Source organism: Uloborus diversus, chromosome 6 (genome assembly GCF_026930045.1).
Source record: "Uloborus diversus isolate 005 chromosome 6, Udiv.v.3.1, whole genome shotgun sequence".
In the NCBI taxonomy this organism is placed as follows: Eukaryota; Metazoa; Arthropoda; class Arachnida; order Araneae; family Uloboridae; genus Uloborus; species Uloborus diversus.
This window is the reverse complement of record NC_072736.1, coordinates 97,202,177-97,219,224: the sequence shown is the minus strand read 5'-3', so window position 1 is coordinate 97,219,224 and position 17,048 is coordinate 97,202,177. Positions and strand designations below refer to the sequence as shown.

Sequence of the window (17,048 nt, the reverse complement as noted above, 5' to 3'; positions counted from 1 at the left end):
ACGTCCACTTACATCCCTTTGCTTCTCACTGCCTCAGTTGTGGTTTTAGTTATTTGCAAGTGTTTCAACTAGACGCTATCACACAGATTCACACACCGACACACCGAACGACATTTTCCAAAAATGGTCGAAATGAACTCAGCACGCCACAAAACGTGCATATCCTTTCAAAATTCAAAAATTTTGAATTCAAAGTTAATACTTTTTTCTATATGTTATAAAGGGTGTCTCAGTTAAATGCTTCAGAACTCCTAAGAGGGTAGGGTGCATCCTGATGACTCGAAATCATGTAACAATTTGGGGTCGAAAATGCTTTCCCAACCCGAAAAATTCGAGATATGCTGGGGGTATTCCATACTGTTTGGAGTACCATGCACCGAAGATGTGGGGTGTGCATTGTAACCGGTAGAAAAAACTTCGAACAATTACTGTGCCTCATGTACCTTTTGCTTTTTTATATGTATATATGTATTATTAAAAACATTATTCACTTACGGTCTTTTTTCTTTATGGGGCTGTATATCACCGCTGCAGGAAAACATTTCCAACACCGCATTGCTGTGTGATTTCGAGTCTTCAGGATGGCCCCTACATCTCTTAGGAATTTTGAAACGTTTAACTGAGACACCCTGTGTATAGAAAAAAGTAAAAAGATTTTCATCTTGATTTAGTCTTACATTTCCAAAAACAAAAGGGGGGGGGGACAGCAATAACATAGGTCGATAATGCATCCGTATGACTTTTTTTTTTTTCCCAAAACATTTTTGCAGATAAACGTGAATTTTAGTCCAAAATCATACACTAGAGACAAAAAAAAAAAAAAAAAGAATAAGTTTAAAACAGCTTATGGATGGTTTTGTATTAGCGCATGCTTCATCGTTGTCTCTGTAGTAATACATTTTGCTCTTTAGCTCCGGGCTTGAACTGAGTTGAGCCTAGGACTTTTCGCTGCAATAAAAACCCTAATATCTTTTCTTCTAACGCATATAGAAAATTGAAACAAGCTTTATTTGATGCAATAAAAAAATCTCTTTCGAGCGACACAGAATATTAAGGGGTGTGAGAAATCTTTTATTCCTTTAATGGACAATTTACGTGGAATTTTAGCTTAAAAAAGTAATTGCAAGAAAACCAACTCAAAATTTAAAATAAAAAACTCCGGTGCACATTCCTGGGGCTCGAAGTAATTTTGCACAAAAGTTCAAAGCTGTAAGTGCTATGTAGTGTCCTGGACGCAACCTTGCCACAAACATTCTTTCACAATTTCTTTGACGTTACTTTTTTTTAAGACATAGAGAAACATAGACACCACTTCTATGACATGTAATTGAATCGATGAGTTCAAAAACCTGTCATCTCTCCATCAAAACTAATTTTACAGGAGAGCCAAAATCTGAATTATTTAACATGCATCTGATATATAGGACTCTTTTCAGTTTTGTATCGTATATTATCTGCTTACTTGAAGATTTCATTACTTTTGTGGAATTATAACTTTTTTTGTTTTGTTAAAAAATAATTAAAAATTGGAGATGACTGAAAACAAGTCATTAAAACAGTAAAAAAAACTTTTCATTAATTTTGCAAATTAAAACAACGATAATTGTTTGTTGAAAACTTGAAATAAAATTTGTTTTATATACTACAAAAATTAAATGGATACAAATATTTTTGCCCCTGTAACAGTATTAACAGTTCACAAAAGAAATTTAATATCTGTACTAAATCTTTAATTTCAGAAATTCCCTTCTGTGTCATCACAATCTTTGCTCAGTCCCAAGCAGATTTCTTTATAAAAAGCTAACAAGTCACTTGGTATGTATTTCGACACTTTCTTCATGTCTGTAATTTTCTCGCGGCTTATGGACATTTTTCCAGAATATGCTTCTTTTACTGGTAATTAAGTCACTTTTAGAGCACTTTCTTTTTTAAAATGTCAATCATTAATGTTGCCCGAATCAATGAATTGAGATACTTTAACTTCGTCAGGTGTCTAGCTTTTATAAATAAAGCTGTAGCAATTCGATACCAGAAATTTCCAAGTTTAGTTAGAAAACAAGTTACCTGAAGGATATGGCACGTTTTCGAACTAAATACAGATCTAAATGAATTTCAATTCTTAATATTTTCAAAAATTAGTGGGAATAGATGATATTTTTACTGGTTAAAAGGTGTGTCTACATCATTTGAACTGGTAGGTAAAATAATCTCAATTTGGTAAAATAAAAAAACAATAATAAAAAAATGGAGATGTCTAGTTTTCGGACTCAACGATTCAATTAAATTTTTAGGCTTCCAGAAACATCATTCAAACAATAGTTTGGCTCTGAAATGGACGTATTTTATGAGAAGCGTCAGTTACTGAGTAAATGCAAATATTACAATATACAAAACTGTACAAATATTTCAATATTGTTTAGAAATTCTCAAAATGTAATTGCAATACATGGAATTAAAACCATGTTGATAAAGTTCATACAATATGACAAAACCCCAGCCTTTTTTTGGATTCTTTGTAAAGTTTTTTGTGCAACAATTGAAACGTTTTTTACAGTGGAATGGTCTACATTATGCATATAAAGCTACATAAGTAATTATTACAAACATTTTGAATACCAAAGTCCAATATTCCTGGAGTGTAAGGCACCCCACAACGCCAGGAAAACATCCTCTTTATATTGAAACACAAAACGCGCAGAATGTAAACCAAGAAAACAAATTACCTTTCATTATGTAACTCGGTATCGGAGATAAAACGTATTTATGAGTTAAATGATGTTTCCCCAATTACTCATAATAACCGGAGCAATAACTCGCAACAAAATTAACGCGACAGATTTGCAAAAGAACATTATTTTAATCAAATGAAATTGTGCATTTCACAGCACGTTTCAGGTAATGTGTAAATACCGAGTAGCACAACGAGACTGATAATTATTTGCTGAACTAAGCAACAGGTAAGCGGATTCCTCTTTGTTAAGTAATTATTTAACAGCGTTACAAATGACTACAAACTTGCAGCATTTCTAATTATTTAAAAATGGGTGGAGTAAGTAATGTTTATACAGAGTGCTTTTTTAAAGTCTTGCACTTATAAAGAAAATATATTAAAGACAAAAAACTGCTTCAGATTTAAATATAATTATATTTTATTTTGATTCTTTTCTCAAAAAAAGTTTTTTTTTTTACAATGTTAAACTAATTCTACGTGTGTATCTTTCATAGTTCTTAGAAAGTTTATACAAATTTAAACTTCGCGTCAGACCTTAGCACCAAAGGTTCTAGAAAGTTGACCATCAAAATCTTTCTCGTGGCACCCCCGGGATTTTTTTTTTTTTTTTAATAAGAGTCATATTCAGTTTTCGATATTAGCTCCACTTGCATGCCTTTAACTAATATTATACCAAAGAGGAAAAAACTGGATAAGATAAGAATTAAAATAAAAAACTTATAACGGATAAATCGTAAATGGTTTTTTAAATAGATTTTCTTAATCAATGCAAGACTTTTTAAGACCATGCAGATTACTCTTCAGTGGTAAATAAATGTGATGCAAGCTTTTTATGCTTGTTTTTCAATATTCTTAATATTCTTTAGCAAGGTTAAAAAAATTTAAACACAGTTGTACAGTCGAAGAAATTTGACATTTGAATGGATCAAAGACAGTTTTTAGATTCATTTGAAAAACGTTTAATAGTTTTAAAAAAAGCACTAAAAGTTTTACGTCAAAAACTGAAATATTTTTTTTCTCTCATTTCCTTTATTGATGTTAACCAAAAACAACGCTAACTGCCCACATGAGGATTCCAGGTATTTTCTAAAACGCGTACCACGTTTTTTTAAAATGAAATTCCCACTTTTAGAAAAGTAACTGAAAATAATTCAACATTGCTATTGGACGTCATGCTATTGTTTTAATACAGGGTTAGCACAAAATAATATCCTGGTTTAAAAAATTTAAATTTCATAAACTATTACACTTAGCACTATAAATGTTACATAAAAATAAAGATAAACAGTGAAAGTTTTTTTTAACGTACATAACTACTTAAACGAGCACGTTCCGCACTAGCGCAGCCAGAAATTCTTTCTGGACGGGGTTTTTTGGTTAAAAAAGTCCTTACACGTGTATTAAATACTGTATTAGGATTGGCAACAATGTTAAAACCAAGACCTCTGTGGGTTCTGTTTCACATTTTGTTGTAAATGTTTTTGTATAGCTAGAATAAGTTTGGGTATCACGCCACACCTAAGCAGAAACTTTAAAACAAAAAATTTTGCTAGCGAAAATTATAAGATAATACCTCTAAAGGAAGGTCCAGATGCTGTGTAAAATATATCACGACCAAAAATTTCGATTAAAATTTTTTATTGCAAAAAACGAAATTGCGACTTAGAGGCAGATTACCTTGACAGGCAGGCAATTCTCCCCACTTTCATCAGATTTAATGCCCCGCTTGAGGTAACATATTCAAACTTATTATAACAAGCAAAAAGTAATTAAGTAAATTAATGTAAATCAATTCAAATCAGAATATGATCAACGAATTGAAAAATCAAAATCTATTTTGTTCTTACAAATTGAAAATGTAGGAAAATGAAATTGTAAAAGATTTTAACTGCATTAAAAAGGGTCACTTTTGCCTTCCACTTTGCTATAAAACTGTAATTTACACTTAAATTTCGTTGAAAATGGTTATAGTGTATGCATAAAACTTCTTTATGCACAAATGCTCTTGAGAAAAAAAAGGACATAAGCGCCCTCTTTTGCTGAAATCGTGAAATACAGTTAATGGGGCGTTTTACCTGGCGGAGCATGATACCCCGACTTACACTATAATAGTTTCTATGATCTAGAGTATCATTACAGAATAATTGAAAATTAGCCGCTTACTATGATCAGTTGATTTGCTTATGCACATAGATATATTTATACAACTTCAAAATATAAAAATAAAACCCCCGTTCTCTTCAATTAAAATATTATGCCAGAAACAGGATAATTTTTAAATCCTAGCATTTAAAGAAAAATGGAATATGATAGATAATAATCAAGCGCAGAGATGAAATTTTTCTCTGAAAAAAGTTTTTGATAAAACATTCGTAATTCAACGTTCACAGAAAAAGGAGAAAAAACAGCACAGGGACTCTCCATTAACAACACAACACAAAGGAAACGATATTTTTGGCTACAAAGATGAACTCCTCAATTCATTTTAATATTTATGATGCAGATTGTTTGAAATTTCTTTACAGGTGAGTGATAATTAAATTAAAGGGGATTAAATTGTGCCTAGACTTCAGTTTTGCTAAACAAAACTTTTACTGCTGTTCAAAGAACCATAGAAGTTTCAACCAATCGGAGAGTTGGACTCCGACTAATTTTCAAAAACAGGAGCCGGAGTCGGAGTCAAGTGCCCCAAAATTCTCGGAGTCGATATCGGGAGTTGTTCGCCAAGAGCTGTTTCCAACAAAATTTGTTTAAAGTAAATCCGCCTAGTTCGGAATCTATATACATTTTCAGTTTCCCCGTAGGCGCTAATGTTAAGCTTTTTTTTTTTTTTTTGAACTGTTCAAAATTGAACGAAAAATTGTTTAAAAAAATGAAATATAAGAATGACGAGGGGGGTGACAGACAGATAGACATTTTTTCCCATCTCAATGCCCTACTTTCCAATTTTTAGTTTTTCAATATTTATTCAATTATTTTATTCATTTTTGACTTTTTTTTCTTTTGTTTTTCGTGACATTTGTAAGCTGCATTAAGCATTTTTTCATTCTTTTATCTTCCTTCTATAACTTTTACTGGGAAAGTAGGCTAAAAACAGTTGCCACCGCCGTTGAAATGCAATAAATCTGCAAATAACCCATCAAAAACAACATCAACACTTATTGACCACATAAGAAAAACAAGTATGTAAACTTCATATTTTAAATTTTTATTAATTTAATTATTTCATTTACATGAAGTGTTTAGTGTTCTTCATCTTTTCCCTCTCAGTAACGTTGCTTTTATCATATCGGATGCTTTCTCTGCAACCATGGCTGTTGGAATGTATGTGTTTCCCCAAGGAACATTCGGCGTCACTGAAGCATCAATTACTCTCAGTCCCTCGACATTCTTTACTCTATAAATAAAATGATGATGGAAGGTGTCACAAATAAAAATTAGGTAAAATATCAACTCATACCACTACTTCGCCATAAAAAAAATAAAAATAAAAAAAAAAAAAAAAAAAAAAAAACGAGCTGATGTGTGCATCACATGATTTCTTTTTACGCCAATTGAATGGTTTTTAATCAACACTTTCAGAAAAACACCAACACCATAACCTTACCTGATTTAGGTGCGTCATTCACATTCAGTAATATAAAAACATTTCAAATATGAACTAGTTTGTTGCGAATCGGTGCAAAAAAGCGTTTTACACAGATTACGTTTCCCAATATCGAATGTTTTAACGTGATTCAATGGATAACTTTCTAACTATCGCCAAATTAAAACCAAATTGCAAAAATTAATTTTTTTTGCCAAGTTTGTGGCCAACTTGGCGATATATCGCAAAATTTTAACATCACTTGAGTTTGCAATGAAATTAACACTGATTTTCCCCCAAAAAGTTCTAAAAGATCCCTTTTGGGACCCCCGAATGCAACCAAAAGAGGAGGTGCACATTTAGACTCCATTAGGAGTCTACATATCAAATTTCATCTTTCTACGGCATACCGTTTTTGAGTTATACGAGATACATACACACGTACACATACAGATGTCACGAGAAAACTCGTGATTATTAACTCGGAAATCGTCAAAATGTACTCGTATATTTCGGACATCTATACGTTCTTAGGTTCATATGCACGTGCGGTCGGGCCGAATAAGCAACACAACATTCATTCGGGGATGAGCAACTTGAAATTTAGGCCGAAATTTGGGTGAAAATTTTTTCTCGAATACATTTCTTTTACTATGTAAAATGAAGTAAATACAGTAATTAGAAGAAGTACCATTTTTTGGACAAACGGTACTTTTTTGACGGCAAAGACTACTAATGTTTTACTGCTATGTTGATGCATGCGATCATGTTGATGCAAAGCGATTATTTCCGGAATTTCCTAACTAAAGTCTCAACTATCAAATTACATGCCCAGAAATACTTTGGAACATGGCAAAGATTTTTTTAAGCTTTCAAGGAGTTCCAAAAGGACAATCTTGAAACTTTCGGTATAATATAAAATATTCTGGTAACAAAAAGATAGAAAGCCATTAAATAACTCCCCCCCCCCCTCCAAGATACCGTCAAGAGGGAAAAAAGATCTTTTTAATCGTTAAGAACCCAAATACGTGCTGAATATTTTTTTTTGTAAGGTTTAAACCTTATGAATTTGAATATGCAAATATTTTACGCAGTATCATAAACTTGACAAGTTTCCGGTGAATGTATGGTAAAGTTGTCCTTTGGCGAATAACAGTGATTTCGTAGTACTAATTTGCTTTTTAATATAGCTGTAAATGATATTTAATGGCAAAAATTGAAAAAGAAGCTTTGACATTTATAATATAATGACCTTTTTTATTTATTTAGTGGGCAGCGTTAGAATAACGAGGTCGTGACAAAAAATTCGAAAACCTTGGCGCCTCAGCCGTTTTTAAAAGTTGCGGTAGAAAGAACATTAAATATTATATTAAAGTTTAAAAGAACTCGCTAAACAAATAAAACAAAACGTTCAAATAACATTAAAAAAAATCAATTAAAATGTACATTAATCCGCCAAGTCCGTTTTTTATCTCCAGTCTCGCCAAGCTATCTGTTTAGCGCATTGTTGAATTATTTTAAATTTTCACTATTCAAGAGTCACAACTGACTTCAACTGCATTTTATGTCGAGGACTGCATACTAAGTATGCCTTGCCTCCATTGTTTTTATATACCGATAGATGGCAGCACCATCACCGGATCGAGCAGTTAATGAGAATTTAGAACTAGTTCAAGAGCTAATAGCTACCTGGTACTAGCACCCCCAGAGGTATCGTTTCACTTGGAGGACATTGAGACCACGAGCATATTTAACGTCGCCCAGTCCCCTTTAATGACGACGGTGGGTCTTCGACCAGCAAGGATCGAACCCGAGGCCCTCCGGCCCCGAGTCCAATGCCTTACCGATCAGGCTACCACGGCCCCATTTTAAATTTTTGTGAAACGTTTAATGTTTTTCTTTTTTCTTTTTCTTTTTTTTTTTTTTTTTTTTTTTTGTTTTTATGGAATAATGATGCTAATAAGGATAGTGTAAGACTAATGTCCTTAGTCTAATGGCGACAATAGGGAACATTCTTCTTATTTCAAAGCGTGGTTAATATATTCTATTAGAACTTTTCTGGTAAAGATTTTCGTAACTACAAGTATTCCTGACAGAAATTTTCGAGCAAGATCATTGTTATTTGAAAAGGATGATGTCATTATTCTAATGGGGATTTTAGGGAATGTTTTTCTTTTTCCAATGTAAAGTTTTATGTATTACTAGCTGGGTCGCCCGGCTTTGCACGGTGTATCTCGAAAATAATAGTTATGTCTAGTGACGCGTGTTCAACAATCAGACTTGAGCAAAAAAAAAAAAAAAAACAAATCAGAAACTTTGCGGCAAAGTGCGGAAAATAACCAAAAAGTAAACATTTTAAATCCCCCATTTGAGGATTAGTCTTTAAAACAAAAATATAAATTATATTTGTTCATATTCGAGAAACAAAAATGGCAACAGATCTTTGGTCCCAATGATTTTCATCACGCTACGAATTTTAATAAAAGCATCCTTACGGAAAGTTGAGATAAAGCACTGAATAATAATTTGAATGGAGGAAAGCCTTCGAAAAATAAGGATTTTATGTCGAAATCTAAGTATCACAATTAATATAGTTTTTAATTGATATCTCTGCTAATTATTATCGGAGGATTATGTTAAATAGCCAAACATAAAGACGGGAAAAATACGAATGTATCGATACCTGGTTCGATGGTCAGTTCACAGGCTTTCGGGAGAAGTAACTCGGACATAGATGAATACATAGATACATACATAGGAACACACATAGGTACATACATAGATACATAGGCTCAGTTTTTAATTACATAAGATTGTTTTCATTTAAATAGAAATTTTCAAAAACTGCTCTGCTTACTCTGATTTTAATGGGGGTTTTACTCCGATCTTTTAGATGTTTTGAACGGGGACCGTTGACGCTATTTGCTGGCTTAGAAATTGTTGACTTCGTTTCGATGGCTATTTTAAAGGTTTAATGTTCTCACTCTAAAGTGACATTTTAGAATTTATATTCGTATTAGGATTTGTAGTGACTGCTGACGCGATTTTAAGAGTGTTACCTTTGTAATTTTAGGTGTATTCCTCTTCATTTATTCAGCAAGAGAAGGGTCATGTGATCTCCGTTCCTTTCCCCGGCAGAAAGTTACGCAACAATTTGCGTAGCCAGCGTAGTGCCGGGCACCATTTGACGAAGATCGGGTTTTTAAGGGAAATTTTGACTTTATTAATGAACTGTTGACCTTATTCAAATGGATTTTTTTTTTTTTAAAGAATTGCCCCATGCAAACTTCTTTTCTAATACTATACATTTTTCTGATTTATATTATGTAGTTTTTTTCCCTAAGTTAGCTGTAGTTAACTATTTGACCTCTGCCTGTGTTGGCCATTAACTTGAATCTATCGATAAAATCTACATCAACGCGAGCGAAGCCCCAAGTAAAAAGCTAGTATGCTTATAAAAGAGTTTTTGATTCTTTTCGTTTCATTTTACAGCTAATTATATTTCTCTGACACTTGTATCTTGAGCTTTTCTTCTGAAAGATTGTAAGGAAACGTGATTGCAAGTTATTCTCTTTTTTTATGACCGATAAGATCTGTCGGTGTTTTTTAATTGCTTAATCATCATCATCATTATTGTTATTGCATTATTATTATTATTACTATTTTTTAAAAAATAAGATTCTCAAAAGAGGCTGATCAGTATCGGTATTAATTGTAGAGAGGTAATCATTTCATTTGTTTAGTAAGTGACATACGTATGCTACGTAGTAATATGTGTCTGTACTCTGTAGTGGTATAGTACACTGTAAAAAAAATCCGAAAAGTTACTTAGTATTTCATTGTAACGTGACGGGATTTCAATAGTTTTTATCCACTTCTTTGAAAAATCAAGTATCATTGCCAAAAAGTTTCCTGAATAGCTACAAGTTGCACGAATGCACTCTTCTCACTGGTGTAAAAAACATTTTTAGCTCCCAGTTTAAAGATTAACTTTGAGTATTTATAAAGTGAATGGGCTTCAGGTTACTTACGGCCCGTCCATGCTGATTATAAACTTCCAGAGGAAGCGAATAAGTATGGACTAGGCTGCTTTGCAAGAGTTGCAGGCGAGTAAAATTCTCGATACCTGCTTGCAATTCTGGCTTAGCTTTGGCCATGTTTGCAATACTACGTATGGAACTTCCTTATTAAATCAGGAAGGGACCAAGCTGTTACATTATACCAATCAAAGTTTATTCTAAAGTTCCAGGGACACGACTGGCTTCAAACGGGAAGATTTCTGAATTTTTAAGGAGGTTTCCGAGATAATTTAAGGAAGGTTACTGAATATTAGCGGAAAAAGTTCCTGGTCTTTGCAAGATATGTTACTGGCAGAAATTGGGCACATCAGCTGCCCATTATTTTCCAGGAACGTTTCTGCATCGTTTTTACAGTGTAGTCTGGTGGAGTTATGCCAATATGCATGCATGTTAAACCTCTTCCTTAAGCAAATTCAAACAATTACGTCTCTAAAAAAGAAATCGATTCATTTCAACTGAGAAGAGTCTCCATGCTACACCGGCATTAATTAGCACGCATTAAGTAGATAAATAAAGTCTAATAGTCATCGGTTGTTAGAAAATCAGAGGATTTCTGAAGAAAAAAAATTTTATGGCAGAAAATAGACCAGATTTGAAAAATTACGTAGCAAAATTCAAATTCTAGAAAGTGCTTAATTTCTGACGAAGAAGTGCAAGAGCTATGTAGATCACAGAGTTTATTTCAGTGCGTAAATAGTCTGAATTCCGCGATGTATGTGCAAATTCTCACGAAATTGAAAAGAAGTGCAGGGTGTGAGTTCCGGTGAGTTCCCATGAAAATTAAGCTCTGATTATAGATTTGATAAATGTTAATTTCTGAATTCAAATTAAAAAAATTGATATAATATTTTTGGGCAAACCTAAAGCATCGATATTTTTTTAATACTTGAGAACCATCTACAAAATATTTACCTCAATTCAGGATCAACAACTGTAGTCGGATCTTGAGCACTTCCCATCTTTGCAGTTCCTGTGACATGTGCTCCCTCCATGACAATATTTCTCACGTAGCATCGGAGGTATGATTCGTCATCGTCTGTGTGCTGTTGGCATCCTGGTAATAACTGGTTAAACGGTCTCACACCCAGCCTCCTGATCTCAGGTGTCGACATAATGTTTCTGCACACTTTCAAGGCTGAAAATACACATAACATCAGCTGTGCGTAACAAAGAAAAGAAAAAAAAAGAGAAATGATTAAAATGTGCGTTGGAGAACGATGAAGATTTCCCGAGACAGAATAACATATGCTTCTCTTAGTAACCACTATACATTATTGAAGTGAAACTTACTACTCGAGGAATTTGAAGTTCTGACCCGTAACCTTTTTAAATGACCGAAATCGCGTAGTTGTTTTTTAATTGCTGACAAAAACAATAAAAGTAAAATTAAAATGCTTTCGTTTTTTAATTTTTGCCAAAAAAACAATGAAAAATAATTCGCAACTTCAGAGCTCGAATACGCTACCTTACGGGGATTAACAATGCAACCGAAAAAGGTAAAACATTCCGTTCCACGTGTTTTCTTTGGGGTAAATTACAGGCTTCAGGCAGTCTTCTTCTTCTTACTTATCTCTCTGTTCTGAATCAGATCAGATCCATGAGGTTGTTCGCCTTAATCAACTTCAAGACAGAAGCAGGTCTCTTCAGTAGATCTCTTGTGCAGTGGCCTCTTCAGTATGACATTTGGTGCAAATTGGGAAAGTCCTATTACCATGGGAAAATCTGAGGGTTTTTAGATGACCTGTGCTCAGGCGAGTCAAAACAGTTTGACCCCCTCAAATCCAAGGGAAGCACCAAGACCCTCGCAAAAATACCATGGATGCTCAGGAGGACATCTCCAAGAGCTGTTTAGCTTCAGGCAGTTTGTGGTATAATGTAATTTCAGAAGAATAGAAAAGAAAGCTTCTCACAAACACGATGAAAAATCACTGTCATTCATTAAGCTTCAAAGCAAGTTATAAGTTACCACATTTGTTCGTTTTACCTTTTTCATCCGCCATTAGACAGTGGCTGCAGCGCCCCTTATAGTTTATTGGAGTTGCGAATAGTAATCTTAAAGTTACTTTTGTTAATAAATTTAGCAAATTAATTTCAAGGCTGAACGTAAGCAAGCATATATTTGAGGGTTTTGGCTCTTTTGAACTTTTCAGATAATGTAGGTTTTAGAAGATTTCTTTGATCATAGCCCCACTAAATTTCGCTTACTCTTATAGGCTGTGACAATCACTGAGACAGGATGGATTCAGCGCCTCTTGCGGTTGAAACAGGTGACGTCCAATCAAAAATAAACAAACTTTGAAACGTTGTCATTGATTGGTGGATGCACAGGCTTCCGTTCAGCGCCCCTTGCGGTCGAAATGGACGGCATATGAAGTTTAAAATCTTTCGAGAATTTCAAGAGCAAATCATAGTTGAATCGGCTCAACGCAAAAAAGTCATAAATTGCCAAGACCCGTAAAGCGTCAGCGCCGTCTAGGCCATGCTTTGATTCAAGTCATCTGTCAAAAAGCGTAAAAAAGAAATCAGAATAAGAAATAAGAAATCAGAGTTTGTTGAATCTGCTATGCGTTTTTCCTGATCCATATTTTTGCATCTCCTATATACAAATATATAAAAAAAATCAAAACATAATCCTTTTTAGAATCATTATAATGTAACATCTGGACTCGAAAAACAATATTTATGAAAATGAATACCTCCTACTAGATCTTCTGCATCTTGGACATCTGAATAGACATTTAAATCGACAAGTGGTTGTTCATACGGATTCCTAGAATTTAGAGTGACAGTCCCAATGCTTTTAGTATACAAATTAGACATTTGACAGGATATGGTATTCGTCTCTCTGTACGGGCGGAAAAACTCTAAGACCTTTAAAAGAAAGTTTTAAAAATAAAGATAGTTAAAGGTAGTTTCAATACTTCATAAATAATTTATACAAATACAAATAAAATCGTTCAAATTTACTTTGTTCCTTTACCCTCTTTATACAGACCTATAAGGGTTAGGTGGCCCAAAGCGGGTAGGTTATCGAAGAACGCTCGAAAGATGTAGTTTTGGGATTTTTATCGCAACAATTTTGGTTTTATTTCCGAGAAGGGTTCGTAAACTTCAAAATTAAAAGTGATTTTTGTAATATTTCAAACCCAAAATCTATTTATTATCGAACATTACAAACTCTTGAAAAAACCGATTTGCTTTACTAGGGGGCCTAAAGCGCATAAGCCGTTTGGGTAAAGCAGGTAAGCTTAATTAATTGTGATTTGGTACAATTGTCAATCAAATATGAAATTATAAATGATTAAATTGACTAGCTTATTGCCACTATAAAAAATACAAAAAAGGTATACTTATCCCATCTAAATTAAAAATATGAGTCAGCACATTTGTTTATAAAACATAAAGAAATAACTGATTAAATTAATAGACTTTCTCCTTTCCATCATAAAAAATAAGTTTTTTAAGCTATACTTATCCTATTGAAATAAAAAATCTAAGTCACCACATGCGTCAAGAAATTATGAATAAATGTATGATTAAATGTTACACTCGCTTTTCTCTACCCTTTGCCCGAAGGCACGTTTTTTATTTCAATAATTATAATAGTCCAGTTATTTAAGCTTAAATTAGGTAAGAATCTCGGAATTCGAGATACCCAGCTGTAAGTCTGTAAATACTTGTATATTGACACCCTAAAAGTTGTCTCAAAACCTACATATGGTAGGGTGTACGCAACTATTAAATTTCAAGGTCAAAGGTCACAAAAATCGTTTTTTTTTTTTTGCGCTTTTTTGTAAATATCTCATTTCTTATGGGTTTTTTTGCTGTTTGTATTTATTATCAATATTGTAGAATACAAAATTTTCTACAAATTTTGTTTTAAAAAAAAAATTTTATACGGTGAACCGTTTTCGAGATAGAGGGCGGAGAGCACGCGGTCACAGGATCACTTCAGGTCAACCGGTGCCTCCGGTCGAAAACACGCCATATATAGTTGATGAACTATCGATAAACCAATGATTATAAATATTTGTCTGTTTAGATGAAACAATGGTTGCACCAGTTACTCAAGAAAATTCTTATCAAATCGAAATAACAAAGATATGCTCATTCATATGTTAATTGAAAAATTACAAGCTGCAAATATTACTACTAAACAAGCCAGAGATGATGCGGATGTTCTTATTGTTGAAAATGCAATTGAAGAATCAAAGTCTGAAAAAACTGCAGTTATAATAGGACAAGATATTGATTTACTTGTCATTTTAATTGGGCGTACACTGTCTTACGAACAAGAAATTTTCTTTAAAAAAGTTGGAAAAGAAAATGTAAAAACGGAGATATACTCGACTAAAAGTTTTGATAATTATCCTCATTCCAAAACACATATTTTATTTCTGCACGCATTAAGTGGCTGTGACACAACTTCTGCGCTTTTTAAAAAGGAAAAAAAAATCATTTTTAAAAGTTTTTGAGAAACTGACAAATTTGGATGAACTAGCTGCAGCATTTGAGGGAGAAAATTGTTCGGCCCAGAGATTACTAGGGAGTGGAACTCAAACTTTATTGGCAGTCTATAATGCTCCGAAATCTGTGAAAAGTCTCGATCATCGTTACATTCATTACGTCAAGTCTACAAAACTTAATAAACCTGTGCAGCTTTCAAATATTCCACCAACAAGTGCAGCTGCTCATCAACATTTCAAACGTGTATATTATCAAGTTCAAACTTGGTTAGGGCATGATTTGGAACCCCAGTATGGGGTAGGGCAATGCGAAGCGATTTTCTGGAGCCTATAATGACAATTTTACCACCTGCTCCAGAAGATTTGCTAAATACAATTTTCTGCAACTGCAAGAGTGGTTGTGGTTCGCGATGCGGATGCAGGAAAGCTCTTTAGCTTGTGGCCAATGTAATGGGCAAGCTTGTCTCAATGCTCTACCATATCAGAGCGACATTAACGAAGATGGAACCTTTGACCCCGAAATCATGGAAGAACTTGAGACAAATGTCGTTGAAGACGATAATGAAGACCAGTTTGAAATTTACCAGCAGTCGGAAGACGACGATGAAGAGGAAGAAGATGATAAAAATTATAAATTGTAGTTTTTGTACCCTTTATTCCATTTTTTTACTTTTAATAAAAATAGATGTATTGAATGATATTTTTTAATAAAAAGATTAAATCATAATTTATTTGTTTTTTTTCATCATGTAAGAAGTTATTAATAATAATTAGGTTAAAATTTAAATATAATTCCTATATTTTCATTAAAAATTCTGCAATTACATGGGCCTTTATTCCATTCTCTTACGTTTTTTTACTTTTAATAAAAATAGATGTATTGAATGATATTTTTTAATAAAAAGATTAATTCATAATTTATTTGTTTTTTTTCATCATGTAAGAAGTTATTAATAATAATTAGGTTAAAATTTAAATATAATTCCTATATTTTCATTAAAAATTCTGCAATTACATGGGCAGGTAAGTGTTGTTAAGTAAATTAATACTGAATACAAAGTGGATAGGTTAGGAGCGAAAAAAACGATAAAATATAATATAATAGTTAATAAAAATTGACAGATATTTATAATCATTGATTTATCGATAGTTCATCAACTATATATGGCGCGTTTTCGACTGGAGGCACCGGTTGACCTGAAGTGATCCTGTGACCGCGCGCTCTCCGCCCTCGATCTCGAAAACGGTTCACCGTATAAAATTTTTTTTAAACAAAATTTGTAGAGAATTTTGTATTCTACAATATTGATAATAAATACAAATAGCAAAAAACCCATAAGAAATGAGATATTTACAAAAAAAAGCGCAAAAACAGATTTTTTTGACCTTTGACCTTGAAATTTAATAATTGCGTACACCCTACCATATGTAGGTTTTGAGACAACTTTTAGGGTGTCAATATACAAGTATTTACAGACTTACAGCTGGGTATCTCGAATTCCGAAGTGAACTTACCATAATGACTGAACTATAACCTTAAATTTAAAAAAAAAATGATCATCGTAGTTTGTAGGTGGATGGTGTCAGAATAACGTAATATTATTAACGTTTGAAAAAATAAAACTGGTCTTCGACAAATCACAAGTTACATACCTGCAGTTTTTTCTTTAATATGCATCATTTTTCTTATTTTGAGCCTGGTTACGCCATGCAGCTTCCCTGCTGCTTCGCTGGGACTGATTGAAACTCGAGAGTGTTAAGGTAAACACGACATACGCATGCATCGCAACATGCACACAACATGCGGCGGCTTACGAATGCCTACACGCTTTGGGCCACCCTCCCCTATCATTTAACATTTTAATTGATCAAAGATAGTTTTGAGCAAGAAAACTAAGATGTCTTTATAGTTTCGCACCTTCTTGATTTACCAGGACAGCTACTAAGTGAATATAGCCGAAACTAAGGTAGAATTGCAAGCAAATACCTAGCAGCTTACTTGCATACCATTCTTGCAAAACTACAGCTACTAAGCGAATAAAGCCGAAACTAAGGCAGAATTAAAAGCAAATACCGAGCAGCTTGTTTGCATACCATTCTTGCAAAACTACAGTATCCACAGATTGCATTTCGCTTTTTTTTTTCTTGAGGCTCAGTTCATCTGGAAGGTCCGCAACCGAGCTAAA

General features: G+C 33.4%; 2 protein-coding genes across 8 annotated transcripts in view; both read right to left on the bottom strand.

Moving 5' to 3' along the window:
- Positions 1 to 2,730, bottom strand: part of LOC129224875 (glucose dehydrogenase [FAD, quinone]-like) — a 38,536-nt gene extending 35,806 nt beyond the window's left edge. Inside the window, exon 1 of the mRNA XM_054859421.1 lies at positions 2,724 to 2,730. Coding sequence (XP_054715396.1) covers positions 2,724 to 2,730 — 7 coding nt within the window. The remainder of the gene's footprint in view (positions 1 to 2,723) is intronic.
- The window catches only part of LOC129225251 (glucose dehydrogenase [FAD, quinone]-like), a 44,033-nt gene that overhangs the window by 584 nt on the left and 26,401 nt on the right, over positions 1 to 17,048 (bottom strand). For 6 of the 7 annotated variants that reach the window (XM_054859829.1, XM_054859833.1, XM_054859827.1 and 3 more), the window contains 3 exons: positions 13,093 to 13,267; positions 11,309 to 11,531; positions 5,290 to 6,128 (listed from right to left, as the gene is read on the bottom strand). In XM_054859829.1, coding sequence (XP_054715804.1) covers positions 5,984 to 6,128; positions 11,309 to 11,531; positions 13,093 to 13,267 — 543 coding nt within the window. In that variant the 3' untranslated portion in view covers positions 5,290 to 5,983. Of the gene's footprint in view, positions 1 to 5,289; positions 6,129 to 11,308; positions 11,532 to 13,092; positions 13,268 to 17,048 lie in introns of those variants that run through there. The other variant, XM_054859828.1, reaches the window with a different exon arrangement.